Source organism: Gorilla gorilla, chromosome 7 (genome assembly GCF_029281585.2).
Source record: "Gorilla gorilla gorilla isolate KB3781 chromosome 7, NHGRI_mGorGor1-v2.1_pri, whole genome shotgun sequence".
Lineage (NCBI taxonomy): Eukaryota > Metazoa > Chordata > Mammalia > Primates > Hominidae > Gorilla > Gorilla gorilla.
This window is the reverse complement of record NC_073231.2, coordinates 104,405,656-104,431,950: the sequence shown is the minus strand read 5'-3', so window position 1 is coordinate 104,431,950 and position 26,295 is coordinate 104,405,656. Positions and strand designations below refer to the sequence as shown.

Sequence of the window (26,295 nt, the reverse complement as noted above, 5' to 3'; positions counted from 1 at the left end):
TTTTGTAGAATCAGGACATGTGAATGTGTTTGCCAACCAGGAGGCTCTGCTAAGCCTAGATGTACAGAGTTTTTACTGGGGTTTCATTAAGTAGTAATGATTGATTAAACCTTTGGCCATTTGTTTGAGCTCAGTCTTTAGTATCCACTCACCAGAGGTCAGGCAGCTAAATATACTAACCTGCTAATTACATGCTTATTCTTTCTGCTGACCATCCTGTATCCTGAAGCTATCTAGGCGCGTGGCATGTGTCAACTCCTTAGCATAACAAAGACATTTCTATCTCTGGAAATTCCATGGGCTTTTGCAGCCTCTTGGAAAAGAGCTTCAAAAGTGTTCAGAACACTGCAAAAGAGAAATGTTGTGTTGGACTTCTAGGGAGCCTGGGTAAAGAGATCTGATTAATACTCTATATTGCCATTCCCTTCCCCTTTTTTTTGAGTTCTGGAGTCAGTGTGTGGTAATGTTCAACCACCCATCTTAAACCATGAAGTAAATTGGAAGGTGGAGACCACATACTGATGGCAGTACAGCAGTATCATACTAGCCTGATACTGCCCATTTATGGAGATAACAGCTTCTTCAAGCAGTTCTCTTGCCTCAGCCTCCCAAGTAGCTGGGATTACAGGCACCCACCACCACACCTGGCTAATTTTTGTATTTTTAGCAGAGACGGGGTTTTGCCATGTTGGCCAAGCTGGTCTCAAACTCCTGACCTCAGGTGATCCGACTGCCTCAGCCTCTCAAAGCGCTGGGATTACAGGCATGAGCTACCACACCCGGCCACAAACATATATTTCATGGCTAGAGCAGGAGGAAGAAAGGGGGAAGGTGCTACACACTTTTAACAACCACATCTTATGATAACTCACTATCATGAGAACAGCACCAAGGGGATGATAATAAACCATTCATGACAACTCCACCCCCATGGTCCAATCACCTCCCATCAGGCCCCACCGCTAACATTGGGGATTACAATTTGACAGGAGATTTAAGTGGGGACACAGAGCCAAGCCATATTGTACTTCTAACCTAAAGAGCTGTAAGATAATAAACTTGTGTTGTATAAACCACTACATTTGTGATAACTTACTACAGCAGAAATAGAAAACTAGTATAGACAGATAGCTGGGGGCAGGGTGAAGACAGAGAGGGAGGAAGTAAGAGAGGAAGAAGTTGTTATCACCATAAATGGGCGGGCGGATGTTGCAGTGAGCCGAGATCATGCCGCTGCACTCCAGCTTGGGTGACAAGAGTGAAACTGTGCCTCAAAAAAAAAAAAAAAAAAGGTGTGCTTGCTTCCCCTTCACCTTCCACCATGATTGTAAGTTTCCTGAGGTCTCCCTGAAACAGAAACTGCTATGCTTCCTATATAGCCTGCAGAACCATGAGCCAGTTAAACTTCTTTTCTTTATAAATTACCCAGTCTCAGATATTTCTTTATTGAAATGTGAGAATAGACCAATACAGAAAATCAGTGCCAAGGAGTAGTGCATTGCTATAAAGATACCTGAAAATGTGGAAGCAGCTTTGAAAGTGGGTAAAGGCAGAGGCTGGAAGAGTATGGAGGGCTCATAAGAAGACAGGAAAATAAGGGAAAGTTTGGAACTTCCTAGAGACTTGTTAAATTGTGACCAAAATGTTGATAGTCATATGGACAATGAAATCCATGCTGATGAGGTTTCGGATGGAGATGAGGAACTTACTGGGAACTGGAGCAAATGTCACTTTTATTATGCATTAACAAAGAACCTAGTGGCATTTTACCCCTGCCCTGGGGATCTGTGGATCTTTGAACTTGAGACTGATGATTTAGGGTATCTGGCAGAAGAAATTTCTAAGCAGTAAAGTGTTCAAGAGGTGACCTGGCTGCTTCTAACAACCTGTGCCCATATGCATGAGCAAAGAAATGATGTAAAACTCAAACTTGTATTTAAAGGGGAAGCAGAACATAAAAGTTGAAAAATTTGCAGCCCAGCCATGTGGTAGAAAAGAAAAACTTATTTGAGGGTGCAAAAGCCAGCTGCAGCCATTTTCATAACTAAAAGGAAGGCAACAGTTGAGACTTGGGAACCCCAGCCTAGATTTTAGAGGAGATATGGAAAAGCCTGAATGTCCAGGCAGAAGTCTGCTGTAGGGCTGTAGCTTTCATGGAGAACCTCTACTAGGGCAATGCAGGAGGGAAATATGGGGTTAGAGTCTTCACTGGAGTACTGCCTGGTGGAGCTGTGAGAAGAGGGCCACCATCCTCCAGACCCCTCCAGATAGAGCTACCAATAGCTGGCACTATGCACTTGGAAAACCCATAGGCACCCAATGCCAGCCTATGAGAGCAGCCTCAGGGGCTGAACCCTGCAGGGCCATAGGGATGGAGTGGCTGAAGGCTTTGGGAGCGCACGCCTTTTATCAGTGTGCCCTGGATGTGGGACATGGAGTCAAAGGAGATTATTTTGGAGCTTTCCAAAATACAGTGTCTAACACAGATCTCACTAGGCTACATCTGAAGTGGTGGCAGGGAAGCTTTTTTATCCTGGAGTATCTCAGAGAGAATTTGTTTCCTTGCTTTTTCAAGCTTCTAAAGGCTGCCCACATTCTTTGGCTCATGGCCCTCTTCCTTTATCTTCAAAGCAGCATTATTTGAAGACTGCTTCAAAGCAGACCATTATTCCAAACTCACATCTCCCTCTGACTCTCCTGGCTCCCTCTTCCACTTTTTAGGACCCTTCTGATTACATTTGGCCTGCCTAGATAATTTAGGATAATCTGTCCACCTCAAGACTTTTAACTTAATCTTATCTTCAAAATCCTTTTTGCCATGTAAAGTAACATATTCACAAGTCTGGGGATTAGAACGTAGACATCTTGGGGGGTGGGGGCATTATTCATTCTATCTCTCTACATCATCTTTCCCTCCTTCCCTTCCCTTCTTCCTTCCCTTCCCTTCTTCCTTCCCTTCCTTCTTCCCTTCCTTCCCAGGCCCCACTTCCAGCATTGAGGACCACATTTCAACATGAGATTTGGAGGGGACAGATATCCAAACTCAAGTATCCATTGGTGTTCCTTGCCTGAATTGATCATTAAATTACATTGAGGGTGCAATATGTTGATACTGTATTTCAGTTACTGTGTATTTTTAGATTTTTTCTATAAAGAACAGCTTTTCTTAAACTCTTTGAAAAATATTGTCATAGGCCAGGTGCGGTGGCTCACACCTGTAATCCCAGCACTTTGGGAGGCCAAGGTGGGCAGATCACTTGAGGTCAGGAGTTTGAGATTAGCCTGGCCAGTATGGTGAAACCTTGTCTCTACTAAAAATGTGAAAAATAGCCAGGCATGGTGGCGGGCACCTGTAATCCCAGCTACTTGGGAGGCTGAGGCATGAGAATCGCTTGAACCCGGGAGGTAGAAGTTGCAGTGAGCCTAGATCATGTCACTGCACTCCAGCCTGGATGGGTGACAGTGAGACTCCATCTCAAAAATTAAAAAAAAAAAAAACACTGTAGACTAATTGTTTTCAATTTGTTGTAATCAGTTATAGTCATTATTACTATTATTATTTTGATGCTCAAATTATCCTAAATTTGGTTATTTATATGTCCTTTTGACATAATACCATTAATCTTTGAGTGTTTCCTTACCTTCTGGCCTAGCAAGATACCCAAAGCTAACCTTGTGATTTTCCTATTTTGACCTTTGAAATTAGTCATTTCCTCAAGGAGCATAGGTTTCTTTTACTGGGGATTGGCATTTTAGAAGCCAAGATCTTGGTACCAGGTGTGCTCCTTGTTACAGGTGTCCACTATCTTTAGATATATTTGGTACTTCCAAGTTCTTAGGCTTTTTTTTTTTTTTTTTTTTTAGTTATTTGGAGGGAATTGATGTGCTTCTTACTGATTTCTCAGATCTTTTGAGTCAGTTATGACTCTTTCATCTACTTTCTATTTCCAAAATTTTATTGCTGTCTCTTATTTTCTATTGCCCTTCTCTCTTTGGAGGTTAAGCTTTTTTAAAATTCTTACTGTACTTTAGCAGGATTTTGGGGAAGGAGTTGAGGTAAATCAGTATGTTCAGTTACCATACTTAACTGGATGTCTTTATATCAACACTCTCAATATAAATTTAGGTTTTACTATGGAGAAGTACTATGCCTAATGCAGTTGACATATAAAACTTAAGTGATTGTATAGTCTATTTGGGTTGCTATAACAAAATACGTTAGACTGGGTAATTTATGTACAAAAGATATGTATTGCTCACAGTTCTGGAGGCTTGGAAGTTCAAGATCTAGGTGCTAGCAGATTTGGTGTCTAGTTAGGGCTTGTTCCTCACAGAAGGCACCTTCTATGTGTCCTTATTTGGCAGAAGGGATTAGATGGTTCTGTGGGGACTTGTTTATGAGGGCATTAATTCCATTCACAAAGGTGGAGCCCTTATGACCTAATCGCCTCCCAAAGGCCCCACCTTCTAATACCATCACGTTGGTGATTTGCTTTGAACATAAGAATTTTGCAAGAGACACAAACATTCAGACAATAGAAGACACTGTCTTGCCTTCAGGTAGTTTCCATGTTATCCAGGGCATTTAGAATGAGTTTATAACTAATCAGAGTACAATATTAAAATACGGAAAGGTCTGAAGTTGAGATATTTAAGAGTGATAGCACTTGTCTTGTATTTTATATTTTAGAATAGTGGTTCTCCATGTTACTCACATATTAGAATTGCTTGGCAGATGTAAGAAAATATTGTGCCTTGTCGTCACCCCAGATCAGTTAAATCAGACTCTTTTATGGCTGATACTAAGTTCTACAAGTGCTGAACTTCTGATGTGATCCAGTTAGTATTTGAGTGATTTCTTTCTTTATGGGCAACAAGATGCCTTTGGCTCATCTCGTAATTTCCCTGCCCTACATCTGAAATAAGTCAGTTTCTCTCACAGCTCCATGAGGTTTCAGACTTCACAACTGAGAAGATGCTGGTCTCCTTTCTATGCTTCACTGACTCACTCATTCTTTATGACTCAGCTGAAATCTCATCTTCCCATACCCATTTAGCTCACATACCCATTTGGGCTCAGTCATCCTTTGTAATACCTATTGCTCACATGTATTTGAGCACTTACACTATTTTATTAAAATGATCTGATATACATTTTTATATTCCATTAGACTCTAAATTTCTTGAAGAAGTTAATATATTGCAGGTATGGATACATTTATGTGCTTACAAAAGTCAGTTGAACTGATCATAGGACTTCTATCTGAGAGAGTGAAATTTATGACAAAGTTCTTTAAGTGTTGGCTTTTGTTCACTTTTGCTTTTCTCTACAGCCATGTTTTATGATATTGTTGGATTGTATTAAAGGGATATTATATTTCAGTCTTGAAAGATGGTTGAGATTTACAATTGATTGTATTGGGATTTAAATAGTGCATGAGTAAGAGGTGGTTGTGGGGCAGACTGGAATAGGTGACAGCTTAAGGGGTGGTATCAAATGAAGCTTTTGCAATTGTGAGTATAATTTTTAAATATTTTTAAATATATGTATATATATTTAATAGAGTCAGGATCTCATTGTGTTGCCTAGGTTTTTCTTGAGCTCCTGGGCTCAAGCGATCCACCTCCCTCAGCCCCTTAGCTCAGGGACTACAGGCATGAGCCACTATGCCTAGCTGCAAGTATAATTTTTAAAAGTTAAAAAAAATTTAAAAACCATCATAGTAAAAATAAATTTTAAAGACACTCATACAATCTTGTACATAATTGCTGCTATGAATTGACAGTTTAAATTTTTAAGATTCTATACCATCTTTTAGTTTTTATTGCTGCATACTAGTCATTTTTATGTGAAAGCAGTCTTTACTGTTTTACTCCCTCATTTTTGCTTTTTAAGAACTTTTCTTTGTGGTTTTGTAATTCACACATTTGTCAGTTTTTATGGCAATATGTTACTTTATGTTATTCATATATAGTTTACTTAGCACCCTCAATTGTTTGGCTTTTTTTTTTTCTTCAGTTTTCCACCGTTAGAGACAGTAAAACTATAATCTTCTTTGTTACAAGTACTTTTCCACTTTTTTCTAGAGACTGAATGTATATAACAGAGCCTTTATCTTAAAATAAAATTATGTGCAGCAGAAATTTGATGGAAGCAGTGGTAATGTGAGGTAGCATATGCTAAGGAATCAAACTTGTTCTAATTTTGACATTCACTTTACTAGCTGTGTGATCTTGAATAAGCTAGCTTACTCTTGTGAGCCTCAGTCGTAAAATTAGGTTAATAATAGCTCACATTATTGAGCATTTACAATTGTGGCAGGCACTATTCTAAGTGTTTTACATGTATTAATCTATTTAAAATTCAGAACAGCCCTAACATTCCCATATTAAGATATGGGAACAGAGGCATAGAGTAGTTAAATAGGTCAGATAGTTACTAATAATGGTGCTGTTATGTACCCAGTGCCGTCTAGAGCTGGTTCTCTTATTTACTTTGTACTTCCAGAATACCAGCTGCACCCTCTCCCTTAATTTGGTTTCCAGGCTGGCATATTGGCCTTTCTTGGCCAGATTAATGATTGCTACTGGAGCTGGAGTGAATTGTGAGTTCATGTTCCCAATACTTTAACTCTGTGCTTACTGTGGAAACTTTATTATAGGAGAAAGTTTCACTTTAGATTTACTATTCTCTTCAAAATTTCTGTATATTTCATATTTGCTTTTGAGGGAATAGTGATAAAAATTTAGATTCACATTTTTTTTCTTTTTTAGATGGAGTTTCCCTCTTGTTGCCCAGGCTGTAGTGCAATGGCGTGATCTTGGCTCGTTGTAACCTCCGTCTCCCAGGTTCAAGCAATTCTGCCTCAGCCACCCGAGTAGCTGGGATTACAAGTGCCTGCCACCACGCCTGGCTAATTTTTGTTTTTTTGGGAGAGACAGGGTTTCACCATATTGGCCAGGCTGGTCTCGAACTCCTGGCCTCAGGTGATCCACCTGCCTCAGCCCCTCAAAGTGTTGGGATTACAGGCGTGAGTCACTGCACCTGGCCTAGATTCACATTTTTATATTAACATCTAAAAGGCCTTTTCCTGTCCTTCCCTCTTTTTCCTCTTCTCCATCCCTTTTCTAACTAGCAATTTAATACTTGTTTAGTATAATTTTACCCTTCAATTGCTAGGCAGTTAGAGTGCCAGGGTTTTTTAATACCTGGTAAAGAGTGGCAGGGTCTTTTTATACCCAGTACGGGACCTGATAAACATCCAGTTCAACCTCCTAACTTGGAAAAAAAACAAAATGATACTAAAGCCACACAGTCAGGTAGTGATTTAGAACTCAAGCCAGTTTTTCTGACCCATGTCCAGTATTGGCCTCATCACATTGTACTGTTTGCTTTTATTTGTACTGTCTTTTATAAATTAGTGTAATTACTTTATTTCCTTTCCAGAAATTATTTTTAAATTTTATTTAGCTTGTTACCTGTGTATTATGTTTGCTATCAGGAAACAGCTATATTTGTTTACTTCTTTATAGTTTTATAGTGTTTTCTCATCCTTTATCTCATTTATTTGTTGTGAAGATAACCTTTTGCTCATATATCTGAGGTTCTTAAATAATAGCATGAATTTCTTTGTTATTCTGGCATGCCCATCACTTCTATACATTCACAGTCTCAGCTGCTGTAGAGTCAGACATGTGTTGACTCATTCCACTGAGATTATAAAGTTCAGTCATTGTAGATTCTCATTTTCAGCCCTTTCCACATCTCCTGGGTACTCTTGCAGTCTAAGGCATGACGTTTCAGGCATGAAGATAATTAGTTGTTTTGAAGCACCTAGATTTCTTGGCTTATTAAACTGCTTGTGATCAGAGTAGTTCTTTTAGAAACATAATCAGAGGTTTGGTATGTAGTTAAGCAACACATTGTGTAGAAACAAACACAAGGATAATCATGTCATTTATTTTACTAACATTCTTCAATCAAAATGGTGTTAGAGATAAGATAAATTATATGGCTGTAATGTGTGTCCCTGTGATTTGGTTGGTGGCAAGAGAATGAATTGTTAGTCTAAAGTGAGCCACTGATTGCCAAAACTTTCTATAGAAGGGGCCTGTTACCTAATCAACTCATATAAAACCTAGAGATTCTTAAGAGGATCCTCTGTGGTTCATTATTAGGTTAAATTAGTTAAATTAGTACAGTAAGGCTGTCAAGAAAATCTATTATTGATGAGCTAGCCTTAAAAAATGGAAATAAATGGCATAGTGGTTTTCCTGGAGACATTTTGGTGTAGATCATACGCTAAGACTTATTTGTTTGGACTGTATGCTCGGTGTTCATGCTTGTTCAATGCATATTTGAGGGTAGAATGTGACATTTTAGGTTCACTTTATGAGAGTACTGGGTAAATAAGAGTTAGAGTTAAGCTTTTTATCCTTGGGTTTCTAATAGCTACTGCTAAGGTGAGCCTTATATGTTAAGATTATCTCAAGATAAGACTGCAACTCATTGCCTCAAAGTTCAAAGGGGAGCATTGGCTTCAAGGACATAAATCATTGTGTTATCCACCAGTTTACAACAGAAGTGCAGATGAACAATATTTATCCAGACAATCTAGTATAATTTACCTGCAGTTTGAGGTCAGTCTATATAGGGGCTTATGTAAGTCCTTTGAACTGTTTCGCGGAGATGAGAGTTCAAATTTATTTTTATTCTCTAGTTGGAAGTAGCAGGTGGTTTTGTGTGCCTTTTCCAGCAGCTGCTTTTAACCCCATTTTACTCATTTTTTAAAGCCTTATTAGGTTCTGCCTCAACTGTGGAGCTGTCTGAGATTAATTAGGTTATTTGCAGGCAGAATTTCATTGTCTGGCACTCTGTTGTTTGCTATTTGTTTCATATGTGTTTTTTTTTTTTCTGCACAAGTTGACTGTGAGCTCTGGGGGTCTGAGATATGTATCCTATTTTAAAAACTGTAATAGCTGGGTTTATAAGGTCTGATATTTAAAGGGACCATCACATAAAGTAGATAATTGAGCCAGGCTAGATAGAGCTCATGCAAAAGGAAGAACATATGTCCTAGTTTAAATGAGTCTAATTACAGCAGATTCATCTTGTGGCAATGTGAGATAGATTTTGTCTGAACGAAGTAGGTCCACTGGCACTATTTGGCCTGTGGCCCTTTGTTTTGATACCTCTAAATTATAGCATTGTTCTGAACACACAAAAATGCTTTATAAATATTTGTTTGATTGAAAGATGTTTATTGTTTTGTAATACTGGCTACACTGCTTTTGAAAGACTATCATAGATGTAATATGTATAACATGACGTGAGGTATATAAAAATATTCTAATCTATTAAAGAATTTATGTTTTTTGAAAGAAGATGCATATACTGGTAAAAAGATTGACTCTCAACGTATAATCAACAGGCTTGGATATTGAGTCTTTGCCGCTGTGTCCACAGAAAGTCCATTTGATCACTTTCCAAGTTAGAAACCAATGATAATGCATTATATTAAATGGCTGCATATTCTGAGGGCATTCAAAAGAATGATATAGGCAATTATTAAAATACCTGAGTACCTTGCAATTTAAGGTACCTATTTCTTATTTCTTGAATTCTGGAGTAATTTTTCATGCTTCCTTTTTTCACCTCTCCAAAACAATATTATTAGCATTTACTCTTGGTTCCTCCTTTGAAGTATCTCATGCTTCATTTCTTCCATTTCATTCCTGTAGATACTATTCTAGTTTGAACATTTTATTACTCATGTTGGGACATCTACATTAATCCCCTAACTGACTTGTATTTCATATTTAGAATGTCTTCAGGTTTTTTTTTTGTTTTTTTAATCTACTTCTTGGGTCATAGACATACTCAGATTAAAAGCAAAAACAGGCCAGGCTGACTATCTAGGAGGCAAGAGATGAGATGGACTCTTTTTATGGCTTTTGAATTTTGAGCTTCCTGAATGTATTATCATTACCACTAAATTATAAGTACTCAATCATTAGTAATAAATTAAAGTAGTATATTACCTTTGAAATTTTTCATTTGAAATTTTGACTCATATTTAAAAAGAGAAAAGTCTTGGCTCTATCAAGTATTATTTCAAATTATAGAGGTAATTTTACTTAAATATTCTGGATTGCAAAAGCAAATTGGACTCCTACTACCCATTTTAAGCAGCAATGCTTATATAAAACTGAAACAAGAAGTAAATCTGGCATGTAGTAGCAAAATTTGGGAATATATATGTTTAGGGAAAGTCCTTAGTGGGTCAGAAATGTAGTCTTCTTTAGAGACTGATAAAAAAAAGTAATAGGTAAAATAAAGAATGATGTGCTCAATGAGCTACAATTCAAATAGAGGAAATTTAATGGGAAATGATTACATTAGTAGCAGATGGACTGGCTTCCTGAATTTCAGTCTTAACTAGAAATCCTAGAACAGCTTAAATTTGTTTTTCAAATTTAGAGTCTGATAAAAAGACAGATAAAGAGATTTGTTTATTTGATTGTGCTAGTGTGATTCTTACTGTCTTTTGGATATTTCATTTGTACTAGGCTATTTTTATGATTCCCACAAATCCACCACCAACATTCAGAAAGCCAGAACTTTGGTCCGATGATTTCACCGATTTTGTTAAAAAGTGTTTGGTGAAGAATCCTGAGCAGAGAGCTACTGCAACACAACTTTTACAGGTCAGTGCTTGTACCTTTCAGCTTTCTGACATTGGCCAGAATTGCTGTGTGTTTCATAACTGATTTCTAAAGATGTAAACCTCCCCTCCCCTCCTGTTTGCTCCCTTCTTTTCTTTCCTCCCCTCTCATCCCCTCATTTCCCCCAGAGTCGTTTTAAAACAAAATTTCCAAAGCATTCTCCTTTCAGAAAGGAATCTTTGTCTTCATAGTTACTATTTCTCATGGTTTTTTTTTTCTTCTGTTCCTTGACTCAGCATTTATCCTTTGACTTTTTGCTCCACCATAAAATATGTAAGTACAAGATCCCTGGACTCATTGAAGAGATTATCACATTGTAAATATCAGTTACAGGATTATCTAAATGAAGAGCTTCAGAGTTTCAATTTTTTTTGATAGAATAATTGTAAGTAGACTTTGTATCCAGAATGTCAGTAGATTTTAAAATCTACCTTAAAATTTAATGCAAATAGAAATAATTTAATGTTTATAATAGGTGTTTGTGAATCTTAATTTCCCCAACAGAATAGTCTTAGAACTTTCAGCTAATAATAAGTATGTCTCACATTAACAAAACTTGATATTTGCTAAATGATTTCTATTGTTAAGTGACAAAAGGATGAAAAACATGGTTCTTGTAAAAAGGGACTTCCCTGTCTCTAAAAGAACCATTGGGTTAAAAGAACAAAAAAAGAAAAAAGGAAAAAAAAAAAATAACTTTCCAAAGTCCCATTTTTCCAAAAGGATGTATTGAGGGGTATGGAAAACAGGCTCTTAAGTATAATGTTTATTGTTATGAAAGTGTAACTTGGTACTCAGTCTCCATAGATGCCAGTACAGCAATATCTATTTAAAATAAAAATCCATATATTCTTTGATGCAACAATTGCACTTCTAGGAATTTATTCTACAGAAATGTTTAACCATGTGTGAAATAACGTGTAAAAATATTCGTAGAACATTGAAATTGTAAAAGATTGGAAAGATCCTAAATATCTGTCAACAAGTTGGAAACAATTTAAAGTACAAGAAAAAGAGTTACTGGAAAAATACACCTATGTACACACAACATATATACATATCTTAATGCTTATAATGAAGTATCTCTGGAAAAATAAGCAAGAAACTGGCCTCCAGAAAAGGTAACTAACTATGGATGGGGCAGGACTGGGATGGAGACTTGCTTTTTGATGAAAACTGTTTATGAGACTTTTGAGATTTGGGTTATGTGCAAATACTACCTTTCAAAAATTAATGGTTAAGATGGTAAAATTTTATTTTTCCACAAAAATTGATGAAAACATTTATTTTGAAATATTGTCAATATTCACTTGAAATATATATGTATGTGTTATATATGTATATTATATGTGTGTGTATATATTTTATTTTTTATTTTTTTGAGATGGTATCTCACTCTGTCACCCAGGCTAGAGTGCAGTGGCACCTGGCTCATTGCAACCTCTGCCTCTTGGTTTCAAGTGATTCTCGTGCCTTAGCCTCCCAAGTAGTTGGGATTACAGGTGTGTGCCACCATGCCTGGCTAATTTTTGTATTATTAGTAGAGACAGAGTTTCACCATGTTGATCAGGCTGGTATCGAACTCCTGACCTCAAGTGATCCGCCTGCCTCAGCCTCCCAAAGTGCTGGGATTACAGACATGAGCCACCGTGCCCGGCCCATGTATTTTTTGAGATAGGGTCTCACTGTATTGCCCCCGCTGGAGTGCAGTGGCATGATCTCGCTCACTGAAACCTCTACCTCCCGGGCTCCACCTATCCTCCCACCTCAGCCTCCTGAGTAGCTGGGACTACAGATGCATGCCACCACATCCAGCTAACTTTTGTCTGTTTCGTAGAGACAGGATTCGCCATGTTGCCCAGGCTAGTCTCGAACTCCTGGGCTCAAGTAATCTGCCCACTTTGGCCTCCCAAATTCCTGGGATTATAGGCGTGAGCTATCTCGCCCTGCTGAAATAGATATGTATTTTAAAGTAGTCCAAAGGATACTACCTTTGGACTCCTAGTATCCAGTACTTGCACATATTAAAGTTAATATGTGTGTATTTAACCTAACAAACTTCTGATTTAAATTTTTTTGGGGGGGGGTAGGATAATTATCTTTGGCCTCATTAGAGTCTTATTTGGCAGGAAGCCTAGGAACCATTCTGTCTCTTCAAGGAGTTTTGTATGTCTTATCTGTTATGATTTAAATTAGCTGTCCCCAACCTTTTTGGCACCAGGGACTGGTTTCATGGAAGACAGTTTTTCCATGGATGGTGAGCAGAGGTGGGATTGTTTCAGGATTAAACTGTCCTGCCTCAGATCATTAGGCATTAGTTAGATTCTCATAAGGAGCATGCAACTTGGATCCCTCACATGTGCAGGTCACAATAGGGTTTGTGCTCCTCTTAGAATCTAATACCACTGCTGATCTGACAGTAGGCAGAGTTCAGGCTGTAATGCTCACTCACCTCCTACTGTGCAGCCCAGTTCATAACAGGCCAAGGCAGGTACCAGTCTGCAGCTGGAGGTTGGGGACCCCTAATTTAAATCATAGTTTAACTCTCAGTGGACAATCTTATTACCAAATTTTAGTTGACATATATCTATAGCTTACGTGTACAGATTATACCATATTCATTTCCAGTAAACAAAGAAACAATATTTAAAAAGAAATTCCTGATGGATTTTTAAAATAGTGATTGATTTTCTATGACACAGATAGATTATTGTATAAATTTTTAAAAATCATAGAAGGGAAGGATCCTTTGAGATTATTAAATTGAAATTTTAGTAGTTTTTAAAGATAAATTAAAACCCTGGAGATGTTAAAAGACAAGGTTCAATTTCAGTCTATTAGCACCGGAGTTCCTGATCTGAAGATGATCCTTATACCTGCTGGTGGGGAGCCTAGATTCTAAAGTCAGTAAGTGGCCAGGCACCGTGGCTCACGCCTGTAATCCCAGCACTTTGGGAGGCCGAGGCAGGTGGATCACTTGAGATCAGGAGTTCAAGACCAACCTGGCCAACATAGTGAAACCCCGTCTATATGAAAAATACAAAAATTAGCCAGGCATGGTGGTGCACGCCTGTAGTCCCAGCTATTTGGGAGGCTGAGGCAGGAGAATCACTTGAACCCGGGAGACAGGGATTACAGTGAGCCAAGATCCCACCACTGCACTCCAGCCTGGACAACAGAGTGAGACTCTGTCTCAAAATAAATAAATAAATAAATAAATAAATAAATAAATAAATAAATAAATAAATAAAGTCAGTGAGCAGTCTTCCATGATCTCTTCCCTTTTTGTCAAGTTGGAAAACAGAGGTACTTACAACGCAACTTCAAACAACTGTAAAGACAAAGACAGTGTCCTAGAGGAGTGTAGAGCAATAAGAAAGAAAAGACTCCTGTCCTACTCTAAACATTTTTGACAAACTAGTAGAAAGGTCACACACACACTCCAAAAACACACAAAAAACTGAAGTTATATTCTTTGAGAAATGAAAGACAAAAATGTTAAAAAATTACAATACAATGTAGAAGTTACATTCATGATGCACAGCCTATATGATTAAGAAATGTAAAAGTAGAAGAATGGATATGGTAATCACAGATACCTCATACAGAAGAAGCAGATCATTTTAGGGAGGAGAAATGGTATGAACAATATGAACAAAGACACAAAAATGGGAGATGTATTTTAGAACACAGTAAGATCTGCTTAGCCAGAACAGAAACACCAGTTAGAGAAATGGTGTCTGAGTTTAGATACAGACAACAGTGAAGCAAGAAGGATATTCTGATGCCTAGGATGAGATGCCTCAATTTTGTCTGAGAGCCACCTTACTTACATACGTAAACAAGAGAATGTAAGAAAAGAATGTCTTTGATAACATAATATTGCAACAAAGTATAGAAATAGAATGAGGAGGCACTGTAATAATACAGGTGTGAATTGTTAAGGACCTGAGTTTAAAAAAATAGTTGCCAAAATAGAAAATAGTAAATCTGATGAAAGAATGAGAAGGATTTAGTGACTGATTATATATTAACAGAAGTGAGAGAAGACCAACACTACAGAAACTAGAAACCAGTAGAATTATATTTCTTTAACAAAGTATAGAAATTTCAAACTACATTATACTTTATCTTCTCAGGGGAATGTATAAACTACCCTTCTAAGCTGCAGTTATTTTTAAGAAAATCCAATATACTTATCTGGTTCGTCCAATACCACAACCCTGCTTTTATGCAATTCATTGTGAATTCACTATAGCGTTATGCTACAGTTAGTCTATAGAGCTTAACATTCTTAATCTCAGAATCTCAGTATGTCCAATTTCATTTGTACTCATGCTTTCCCTACATAACTGCTGCAGACATGGTTTTGATCAACAAAGAGGAACTGGCTAATAAAGTTAAAAGGGTACATGAAGAGCAAGACCATCTTATTTGAGTATTCTTGAGTCAGAAGAGAAGTTTTATCAGACAAATTACCAAGTTTTTAAGTACAAGTGCTCCTTAACTTACAATGGAGTTAGGTCCTGATAAACCCCAATGAAGGTTTAAAATATTGTAAGTCAAAAAGGTGTTAAAATACAGCTATCCTAGCTTAGCCTAGCCTACCAAAAACGTGCCCAGAACACATACATTAGTGTAGTTGAGTGTTTTGTAGGCGCAATTGAATGTGAAAACACAAAACACAATATCCAAAAAATGCTGACAACACAGTACGCTATAGAATATTGGTTAATTACCCTCATGATCACATAGCTCACTGGGAGCTGGGACTTATTAATACCTCCATGCTCAGCATCAGAAGAGAGTATTGTACCATATATTACTAGCCTGGGAAAATATCAAATATCAAAATTCCAAGTATGGTTCCTACTGAATGCATATCACTTTTGCAGCATTGTAAAGTTGAAAAATCCTAAATTGAACCTTTGTAAGTCAGGGACTATCTATATATTTTTAAAGGCATTTTAAGATTAGCAGGTGGTAAAATTAAAACTGCAAAGCAACGTAAAAAAGAATGCAGAAAAAACAAGATGGCAAATGTAAAACATTTATGATAGAATATTATGATAAAACATGTATGTTTTACATAATGTAAAACAATTGTGATAAAATGGCATTAGCATATAATTATATACTAACATAAGTGGTTAATTTTTTTATTAAATAATATTTAGTTAAGTACTAAATGGTTCACTTAGTTCATAAGATAAATGCAACTCCATGCTTTCTACATGAGATAAACTTACAAACTTATATAAAATCCAACTCATGTTTCTATATGAGGCATACTTAAAAGAATTTGGGTTAAAAGTTAAAAACAGGCAATGAAATTTTAATAAAATATAAAAAGATACTATGAATAACATGATCAAAAAAGCAAAACTGACAGCAGAAATCAGTAAATGAGGATGGAGTCACTTAATATTGATAAAGAACATAATATAAAGGAAGATATACTTATAAACTTGATATATTAATATAGCATTGTATGTTACAAATTAAAGACATAAGAGGTTGCTCTAAATAAATAAATTGGGATATTTTGATATTCCGTTTTCAGTCACTGAGAAACCATATAGGCAAAAAATAAACATCATCTGAATTATATAGTGATTGATTTAATAGAAAAATCAAATTTTATGTTTAATAAACAAATTACATCTTTTTGTTAAATGCTTAGAAAAGTATGTGACACCAGTATGAGATAGAATAATGAAACAGAATTAAATGCCCAGAAATGATATATAATATACAAAGGAAACTAGCATATTATGAAGATAGCATTTCTAATCAGTGAGGGAAAAACAAAGTAAAAATGGTGCTGAGATAACTGCCTGCCTTTAGGGGGTGTTGGGAGGATTAACTTAGATCTTCACCACAGAAACACCAAAGTAATTTCCAGATAGATTAAGGTCTTAAATGTTAAAAAAACTAAAACAAAAAATGGAAATAGGAAAGAACTAGGGGTTAATATAGGAGAATATTTATATATTCATTCCGGTGCAATAAAACAAAAGAAAAATGGATGATTTGAATACATATAACTTAAAAAATGCATGAATGGCAAAAAACGGAAACTAAAATATATATATATAATATTTATGTCAGGCAAGGGGCTGATTATATGAAGGGTTTTGTAAAGTATTTCAACAAGAAAAAGATGAATGTACCAGATTCTAATAGGCAGTAAAGTTTTCCTATCTCTAAATGTGTCTAAAATAAAAATTAAAGAGGGTGAGGATTCTTAAACCACCTAAAGTAATGAGAAGACAGAAATTACCGCAGATCAACCTATCACATTCTCGATGATGTATTTTAAAAATTAAGACTGCTTGAAAAGGGGGAGGAGCCAAGATGGCCGAATAGGAACAGCTCCGGTCTACAGCTCCCAGCCTGAGTGACGCAGAAGACGGGTGATTTCTGCATTTCCATCTGAGGTACCGGGTTCATCTCACTAGGGAGTGCAAGACAGTGGGCGCAGGTCACTGGGTGCGCGAGCCGAAGCAGGGCGAGGCATTGCCTCACTCGGGAAGCGCAAGGGGTCAGGGAGTTCCCTTTCCTAATCAAAGAAAGGGGTGACAGAGGGCACCTGGAAAATCGGGTCACTCCCACCTGAATACTGCGCTTTTCAGACGGGCTTAAGAAATGGCGCACTACGAGATTATATCCTGCACCTGGCTCGGAGGGCCCTACCCCACGGAGTCTCGCTGATTGCTAGCACAGCAGTCTGAGATCAAACTGCAAGGCTGCAGCGAGGCTGGGGGAGGGGCGCCCACCATTGCCCAGGCTTGCTTAGGTAAACAAAGCAGCCGGGAAGCTCTAACTGGGTGGAGCCCACCACAGCTCAAGGAGGCCTGCCTGCCTGCCTCTGTAGGCTCCACCTCTGGGGGCAGGGCACAGACAAACAAAAAGACAGCAGTAACCTCTGCAGACTTAAATGTCCCTGTCTGACAGCTTTGAAGAGAGCAGTGGTTCTCCCAGTACGCAGCTGGAGATCTGAGAATGGGCAGACTGCCTCCTCAAGTGGGTCCCTGACCCCTGGCCCGCGAGCAGCCTAACTGGGAGGCACCCCCCAGCAGGGGCACACTGACACCTCACACGGCAGGGTACTCCAACAGACCTGCAGCTGAGGGTCCTGTCTGTTAGAAGGAAAACTAACAAACAGAAAGGACATCCACACCAAAAAGCCATCTGTACATCACCATCATCAAAGACCAAAAGTAGATAAAACCACAAACATGGGGAAAAAAACAGAACAGAAAAACCGGAAACTCTAAAAATCAAAGCGCCTCTCCTCCTCCAAAGGAACGCAGCTCCCCACCAGCAACGGAACAAAGCTGGACGGAGAATGACTTTGATGAGCTGAGAGAAGAAGGCTTCAGACGATCAAATCACTCTGAGCTATGGGAGGACATTCAAACCAAAGGCAAAGAAGTTGAAAACTTTGAAAAAAATTTAGAAGAATGTGTAATTAGAATAACCAATACAGAGAAGTGCTTAAAGGAGCTGATGGAGCTGAAAGCCAAGGCTCGAGAACTACGTGAAGAATGCAGAAGCCTCAGGAGCCGATGCGATCAACTGGAAGAAAGGGTATCAGTGATGGAAGATGAAATGAATGAAATGAAGCGAGAAGGAAAGTTTAGAGAAAAAAGAATAAAAAGAAATGAGCAAAGCCTCCAAGAAATATGGGACTATGTGAAAAGACCAAATCTACGTCTGATTGGTGTACCTGAAAGTGATGGGGAGAATGGAACCAAGTTGGAAAACACTCTGCAGGATATTATCCAGGAGAATTTCCCCAATCTAGCAAGGCAGGCCAACATTCAGATTCAGGAAATACAGAGAACGCCACAAAGATACTCCTCCAGAAGAGCAACTCCAAGACACATAATTGTCAGATTCACCACAGTTGAAATGAAGGAAAAAATGTTAAGGGCAGCCAGAGAGAAAGGTCGGGTTACCCTCAAAGGGAAGCCCATCAGACTAACAGCGGATCTCTCGGCAGAAACCCTACAAACCAGAAGAGAGTGGGGGCCAATATTCAACATTCTTAAAGAAAAGAATTTTCAACCCAGAATTTCATATCCAGCCAAACTAAGCTTCATAAGTGAAGGAGAAATAAAATACTTTACAGATAAGCAAATGCTGAGAGATTTTGTCACCACCAGGCCTGCCCTAAAAGAGCTCCTGAAGGAAGCACTAAACATGGAAAGGAACAACCAGTACCAGCCACTGCAAAATCACGCCAAATTGTAAACACCATCAAGACTAGGAAGAAACTGCATCAACTAACGAGCAAAATAACCAGCTAACATCATAATGACAGGATCAAATTCACACATAACAATATTAACTTTAAATGTAAATGGACTAAATGCTCCAATTAAAAGACACAGACTGGCAAATTGGATAAAGAGTCAAGACCCATCAGTGTGCTGTATTCAGGAAACCCATCTCACGTGCAGAGACACACATAGGCTCAAAATAAAAGGATGGAGGAAGATCTACCAAGCAAATGGAAAACAAAAAAAGGCAGGGGTTGCAATCCTAGTCTCTGATAAAACAGACTTTAAACCAACAAAGATCAAAAGAGACAAAGAAGGCCATTACATAATGGTAAAGGGATCAATTCAACAAGAAGAGCTAACTATCCTAAATATATATGCACCCAATACAGGAGTATCCAGATTCATAAAGCAAGTCCTGAGTGACCTACAAAGAGACTTAGATTCCCACACATTAATAATGGGAGACTTTAACACTGCACTGTCAACATTAGACAGATCAACCAGACAGAAAGTCAACAAGGATACCCAGGAATTGAACTCAGCTGTGCACCAAGCAGACCTAATAGACATCTACAGAACTCTCCACCCCAAATCAACAGAATATACATTGTTTTCAGCACCACACCACACCTGTTCCAAAATTGACCACATACTTGGAAGTAAAGCTCTCCTCAGCAAATGTAAAAGAACAGAAATTATAACAAACTATCTCTCAGACCACAGTGCAATCAAACTAGAACTCAGGATTGAGAATCTCACTCGAAACCGCTCAACTACATGGAAACTGAACAACCTGCTCCTGAATGAGTACTGGGTACATAACGAAATGAAGGCAGAAATAAAGATGTTCTTTGAAACCAACGAGAACAAAGACACAACATACCAGAATCTCTGGGATGCATTCAAAGCAGTGTGTAGAGGGAAATTTATAGCACTAAATGCCCACAAGAGAAAGCAGGAAAGATCGAAAATTGACACCCTAACATCACAATTAAAAGAACTAGAAAAGCAAGAGCAAACACATTCAAAAGCTAGCAGAAGGCAAGACATAACTAAAATCAGAGCAGAACTGAAGGAAATAGAGGCACAAAAAACCCTTCAAAAAATTAATGAATCCAGGAGCTGGTTTTTTGAAAGGGTCAACAAAGTTGATAGACCACTAGCAAGACTAATAAAGAAAAAAAGAGAGAAGAATCAAATAGACGCAATAAAAAATGATGAAGGGGACATCACCACCGATCCCACAGAAATACAAACTACCATCAGAGAATACTACAAACACCTCTACGCAAACAAACTAGAAAATCTAGAAGAAATGGATGAATTCCTTGACACATACACTCTCCCAAGACTAAACCAGGAAGAAGTTGAATCTCTGAATAGACCAATAACAGGATCTGAAATTGTGGCAATAATCAATAGCTTACCAACCAAAAAGAGTCCAGGACCAGATGGATTCACAGCCGAATTCTACCAGAGGTACAAGGAGGAACTGGTACCATTCCTTCTGAAACTATTCCAATCAATAGAAAAAGAGGGAATCCTCCCTAACTCATTTTATGAGGCCAGCATCATCCTGATACCAAAGCCTGGCAGAGACACAACCAAAAAAGAGAATTTTAGATCAATATCCTTGATGAACATTGATGCAAAAATCCTCAATAAAATACTGGCAAACCGAATCCAGCAGCACACGAAAAAGCTTATCCACCATGATCAAGTGGGCTTCATCCCTGGGATGCAAGGCTGGTTCAATATATGCAAATCAATAAATGTAATCCAGCATATAAACAGAGCCAAAGACAAAAACCACATGATTATCTCAATAGATGCAGAAAAGACCTTTGACAAAATTCAACAATCCTTCATGCTAAAAACTCTCCATAAATTAGGTATTGATGGGACATATTTCAAAATAATAAGAGCTATCTGTGACAAACCCACAACCAATATCATACTGAATGGGCAAAAACTGGAAGCATTCCCTTTGAAAACTGGCACAAGACAGGGATGCCCTCTCTCACCACTCCTATTCAACACAGTGTTGGAAGTTCTGGCCAGGGCAATTAGGCAGGAGAAGGAAATAAAGGGTATTCAATTAGGAAAAGAGGAAGTCAAATTGTCCCTGTTTGCAGATGATATGTTTGGATATCTAGAAAACCCCATTGTCTCAGCCCAAAATCTCCTTAAGCTGATAAGCAACTTCAGCAAAGTCTCAGGATACAAAATCAATGTGCAAAAATCAGAAGCATTCCTATACACCAACAGCAGACAAACAGAGAGCCAAATCATGAGTGAACTCCCATTCACAATTGCTTCAAAGAGAATAAAATATCTAGGAATCCAACTTACAAGGGATGTGAAGGACCTCTTCAAGGAGAACTACAAACCACTGCTCAAGGAAATAAAAGAGGATACAAACAAATGGAAGAACATTCCATGCTCATGGGTAGGAAGAATCAATATCGTGAAAATGGCCATACCGTCCAAGGTAATTTACAGATTCAATGCCGTCCCCTTCAAGCTACCAGTGCCTTTCTTCACAGAATTGGAAAAAACTACTTTAAATTTCATATGGAACCAAAAACGAGCCCGCATCGCCAAGTCAATCCTAAGCCAAAAGAACAAAGCTGGAGGCATCACACTACCTGACTTCAAACTATACTACAAGGCTACAGTAACCAAAACAGCATGGTACTGGTACCAAAACAGAGATATAGATCAATGGAACAGAACAGAGCCCTCAGAAATAACGCCGCATACCTACAACTATCTGATCTTTGACAAACCTGAGAAAAACAAGCAATGGGGAAAGGATTCCCTATTTAATAAATGGTGCTGGGAAAACTGGCTAGCCATATGTAGAAAGCTGAAACTGGATCCCTTCCTTACACCTTATACAAAAATCAATTCAAGATGGATTAAAGACTTAAAACGTTAGACCTAAAACCATAAAAACCCTAGAAGAAAACCTAGGCATTACCATTCAGGACATAGGCATAGGCAAGGACTTCATGTCTAAAACACCAAAAGCAATGGCAACAAAAACCAAAATTGACAAATGGGATCTAATTAAACTAAAGAGCTTCCGCACAGCAAAAGAAACTACCATCAGAGTGAACAGGCAACCTACAAAATGGGAGAAAATTTTTGCAACCTACTCATCTGACAAAGGGCTAATATCCAGAATCTACGATGAACTCAAACAAATTTACAAGAAAAAAACAAACAACCCCATCAAAAAGTGGGCGAAGGACATGAACAGACACTTCTCAAAAGAAGACATTTATGCGGCCAAAAACACATGAAAAAATGCTCACCATCACTGGCCATCAGAGAAATGCAAATCAAAACCACAATGAGATACCATCTCACACCAGTTAGAATGGCAATCATTAAAAAGTCAGGAAACAACAGGTGCTGGAGAGGATGTGGAGAAATAGGAACACTTTTACACTGTTGGTGGGACTGTAAACTAGTTCAACCATTGTGGAAGTCAGTGTGGCGATTCCTCAGGGATCTAGAACTAGAAATACCATTTGACCCAGCCATCCCATTACTGGGTATATACCCAAAGGACTATAAATCATATTGCTATAAAGACACATGCACACGTATGTTTATTGCAGCATTATTCACAATAGCAAAGACTTGGAACCAACCCAGATGTCCAACAGTGATAGACTGGATTAAGAAAATGTGGCACATATACACCATGGAATACTATGCAGCCATAAAAAATGATGAGTTCATGTCCTTTGTAGGGACATGGGTGAAATTGGAAACCATCATTCTCAGTAGACTATCGCAAGAACAAAAAACCAAACACCACATATTCTCACTCATAGGTGGGAATTGAACAATGAGATCACATGGACAGAGGCAGGGGAACATCACACTCTGGGGACTGTTGTGGGGTGGGGGGAGGGGGGAGGGATAGCATTGGGACATGTACCTAATGCTAGATGACGGGTTAGTGGGTGCAGCACACCAGCACGGCACATGTATTTGTATGTAACTAACCTGCACAATGTGCACATGTACCCTAAAACTTAAAGTATAATAATAAAAAAAAAAGACTGCTTGAAAAGTTTATTCTTTTAAAATCTGAAATATTTCCTCTTAAATTTTGTTCATGTTCTGAATTATCAATTTCTAAACTGATAGTGTTCAAAATTAATGATTTATACAAAAACACTTCAGATAAAACAAGTACTTAAACTGAGTTGAAGAAGGGATTTCTGCCGCTGGACAGATTGAGTAACCATATTTTTCTCTATACTTCCTCATTAAAGTACAGCTAAAACCGTAGACATTGTAAGTATATAAAACAAGCATAAAAAGACTCTAAAAGGTGGAAAGAAGGCAATAGACTGCTAGAGATGGTGGGACTCAAGGAAAGACATAGCTGTGAGTTCCCTGGGGTTTCTTTTTCCCTCATTTATCCCACACTGGGTAGTGGAGAAGCCAACAACCCAGAAACAACATTGGACACAAACTAAAAATAAAAACCTGCTCTTTCAAGCAGAAGGACGGAGAAATGGACAGCCTAGTAAGACAGAAAACTTTCAGACAATAACCGTTCTACTCTAGCCAAACACCACCAAGAAAACTATGGCCTACCCCGGTCACCAGCAAAGGCTAAATGGAGAACCTAGACTTCTATCCTCTTGAGGCTGTCCAGTCTTTCTGAGGCGGTGTCAGAGAAGACTGAGTGTCATGCTAAGGCATTCATCTCCACAAGGCAGTGTAGAAAGTATCCCCTCCCTAAGTGGGGAGTGCCAGTGAAGACCATGTGGGAGCCTAGACTTATACTCCTACCAGGCAGGAATAAAAACCCAACATCCTCCCTGTTGGAGTGGGGTCAGAGGCAGTCTGGTGAAGGGTCAGGACTTTCACCGCCAATCAGCTAAAATGAGACTACTTCCCACAGTACCAGTACAGGACTCTGGGAGAACCTGACCTCTCACCCTTATCCATTAGTAACAAGGAGCCCTCCATAGCCCAGGCCAGGAAGTGGAACCCAGTATTTGCCCCTGCATTCACTTAGTCGCATATAACCACCTGAATGTGTTAAGTTGAGAAATGTAGGATCCAGTTGGGCAATTGTCGGTCCAACCACAACTCTATTTTTGGTGTATGACCAGGAGTCTCTACCACAGATATGTTAATAGGACTTAATTTGTTTGGTAAGATTAATCTATAACTGTTCTAAAATAATTTATTGGTTCTTTACAATTGATTTTAGTATTTCTGTACTCTGAAAAACTTCTTTCTTATAGTTGTCCCAAATGATATGTTTGCCATTTTAAACCCTCTTTCAAGTATCTATTTCTTCTTCAGCACAATTTTCTTTGTCTTTAAATATATTTTTGTGTTCTCTTGATGTTTATTAAAATAACTCAGGGCTGGGTGCAGTGGCTCATGCCTGTATTCCCAGCACTTAGGAAGGCTGAGGTGGGAGGATCACTTGAGCCCAGGAGGTCGAGACTATAGTGAGCCATGATTGCACCATTGTGCTCGCATCTGGGCAACAGAGCAAGCCCCTGTCTCAAACAAACAAATAAACAAATAACTCACTCACTCAGTCAGGTCACTTTTACCTGATGCTATCTACTGACATGTAACTATGAAAATTACTGAAACTGATTGCTGCCCCAAATTTAGGTTATCTATCCGAAATTATAACCTTTCACTCTACTTTCTCTCATGTCCCTCCTTCTCAATAAAAACAAATTCAAAACCTAGGTCTATTCTGATAGTTTTCCTTCTCTTTGTCAGAATGATAGAGAGCTTAGCTATTTTAGCTAGATCAGGGTGGTATTTTTTAAAAAGTGACAAGTTACTTTATATATAGTAAAGAAATTAGGCAACATTCATTTTCTGAAAAAATATTTTTGTCTTGGTTAAATTACTTAAGATACAATAAAATAGAAAATATGTTAAAGAAGTAACAAAATAGTTGCTCTCCTTTTGGCCACTGATTTTGTCTGTCAACTTATTAAGATTAATTAAATTCCGTAACTCAGTACCAAAATAAGTTTATTTTTATGTGTAATATAATCTGTAATCCTATTTTTAACTTAATCTTTTTTACTCCTAATGTACACTTCCTTTGGACAATTAGATCTTTAAGGATGTTATAGTTTTATTAACAGGGTTGCGTTTTTGTATGTGTGCTTTAAGTTTTTTTTTTTTTAAACAAGCCCCAAAGCAAATTCTTTATTTGTAGGCAGTGGCCATACTCTCTTTTCTTAACCTATACATTTAATTCTAGATGAAAAAACAATCATTGAAGCCTGTGATCCTGGTTAACATTTACATGTTGTTTTAACATTTGTTAGCTATAATTCAGAAAAATCTTTTGAATTTATACCATTGAATTTTACTTTTTTAGCATCCTTTTATCAAGAATGCAAAACCTGTATCAATATTAAGAGACCTGATTACAGAAGCTATGGAGATCAAAGCTAAAAGACATGAGGAACAGCAACGAGAATTGGAAGAGGAAGAAGAAAATTCGGTTTGTAATTATCTTCAAAAAGTTGATTTTTTTCTTCTGAGTTATTTGTCTATAATTCTGTTTCTTTAAATATATTAAAAGCACTTACTGTTTTACTATACAAGTAAGATGTTTTTTCATTGAATCTCAAAATATATTTGGTTTGCATTATATGTTTGCTATCTTTTTCTGATGTCTTAAGAATTAGTGATTAGTGGAATGTAATGTTGATAGGGTGAACTTGCACAGTACCTAGTATCTAGTTGATACTAACTCTGGGTTTGTTAAATAAATATTGTCTTGAATTTATACAGTTTTGTGTCATATCTTCTGGAATTTTCTTTTAACTGGTCACCAGCTATGCTGTAGATAAAGCATACCATAGCAGGAGTTGCAGGTGGGACATAAAAAGGCCTAGCATATTAAACTAGCCATTAATTCCTTTTACTTTATATTGATGTTACTACATTTAAATAACGAAATAAAATAATTGTATTTATTTGCCACATTTTGTAGTGTCTAATACTTTTTTTTTTGAAACAGAGTCTCACTGTGTTACCTGGGCTGGAGTACAGTGGCACGATCTTGGCTCACTGCAACCTCCACCTCCCGGGTTCAAGCGATTCTCCTGCCTCAGCCTCATGAGTATCTGGGACTACAGGCGCACACTACCATGCCTGGCTAATTTTTGTATTTTTAATAGAGATGGGGTTTCACCATTTTGGCCAGGCTGGTCTCAAACTCCTGACCTCAAGTAATCTACCCACCTCAACTTCC

The 26,295-nt window shown here is 37.9% G+C and overlaps 1 protein-coding gene across 10 annotated transcripts in view; it reads left to right on the top strand.

The window, feature by feature from the left end:
* Nucleotides 1-26,295, top strand: part of STK3 (serine/threonine kinase 3) — a 422,170-nt gene that overhangs the window by 210,703 nt on the left and 185,172 nt on the right. For all 10 annotated transcript variants that reach the window (XR_008667625.2, XR_008667626.2, XR_010135011.1 and 7 more), the window contains 2 exons: nt 10,570-10,707; nt 25,414-25,539. Coding sequence is in view for 6 of the 10 variants with exons in the window: in XM_031013812.3 (XP_030869672.1) it covers nt 10,570-10,707; nt 25,414-25,539 (264 nt within the window). In the remaining 4 variants the exon portion in view is untranslated. The remainder of the gene's footprint in view (nt 1-10,569; nt 10,708-25,413; nt 25,540-26,295) is intronic.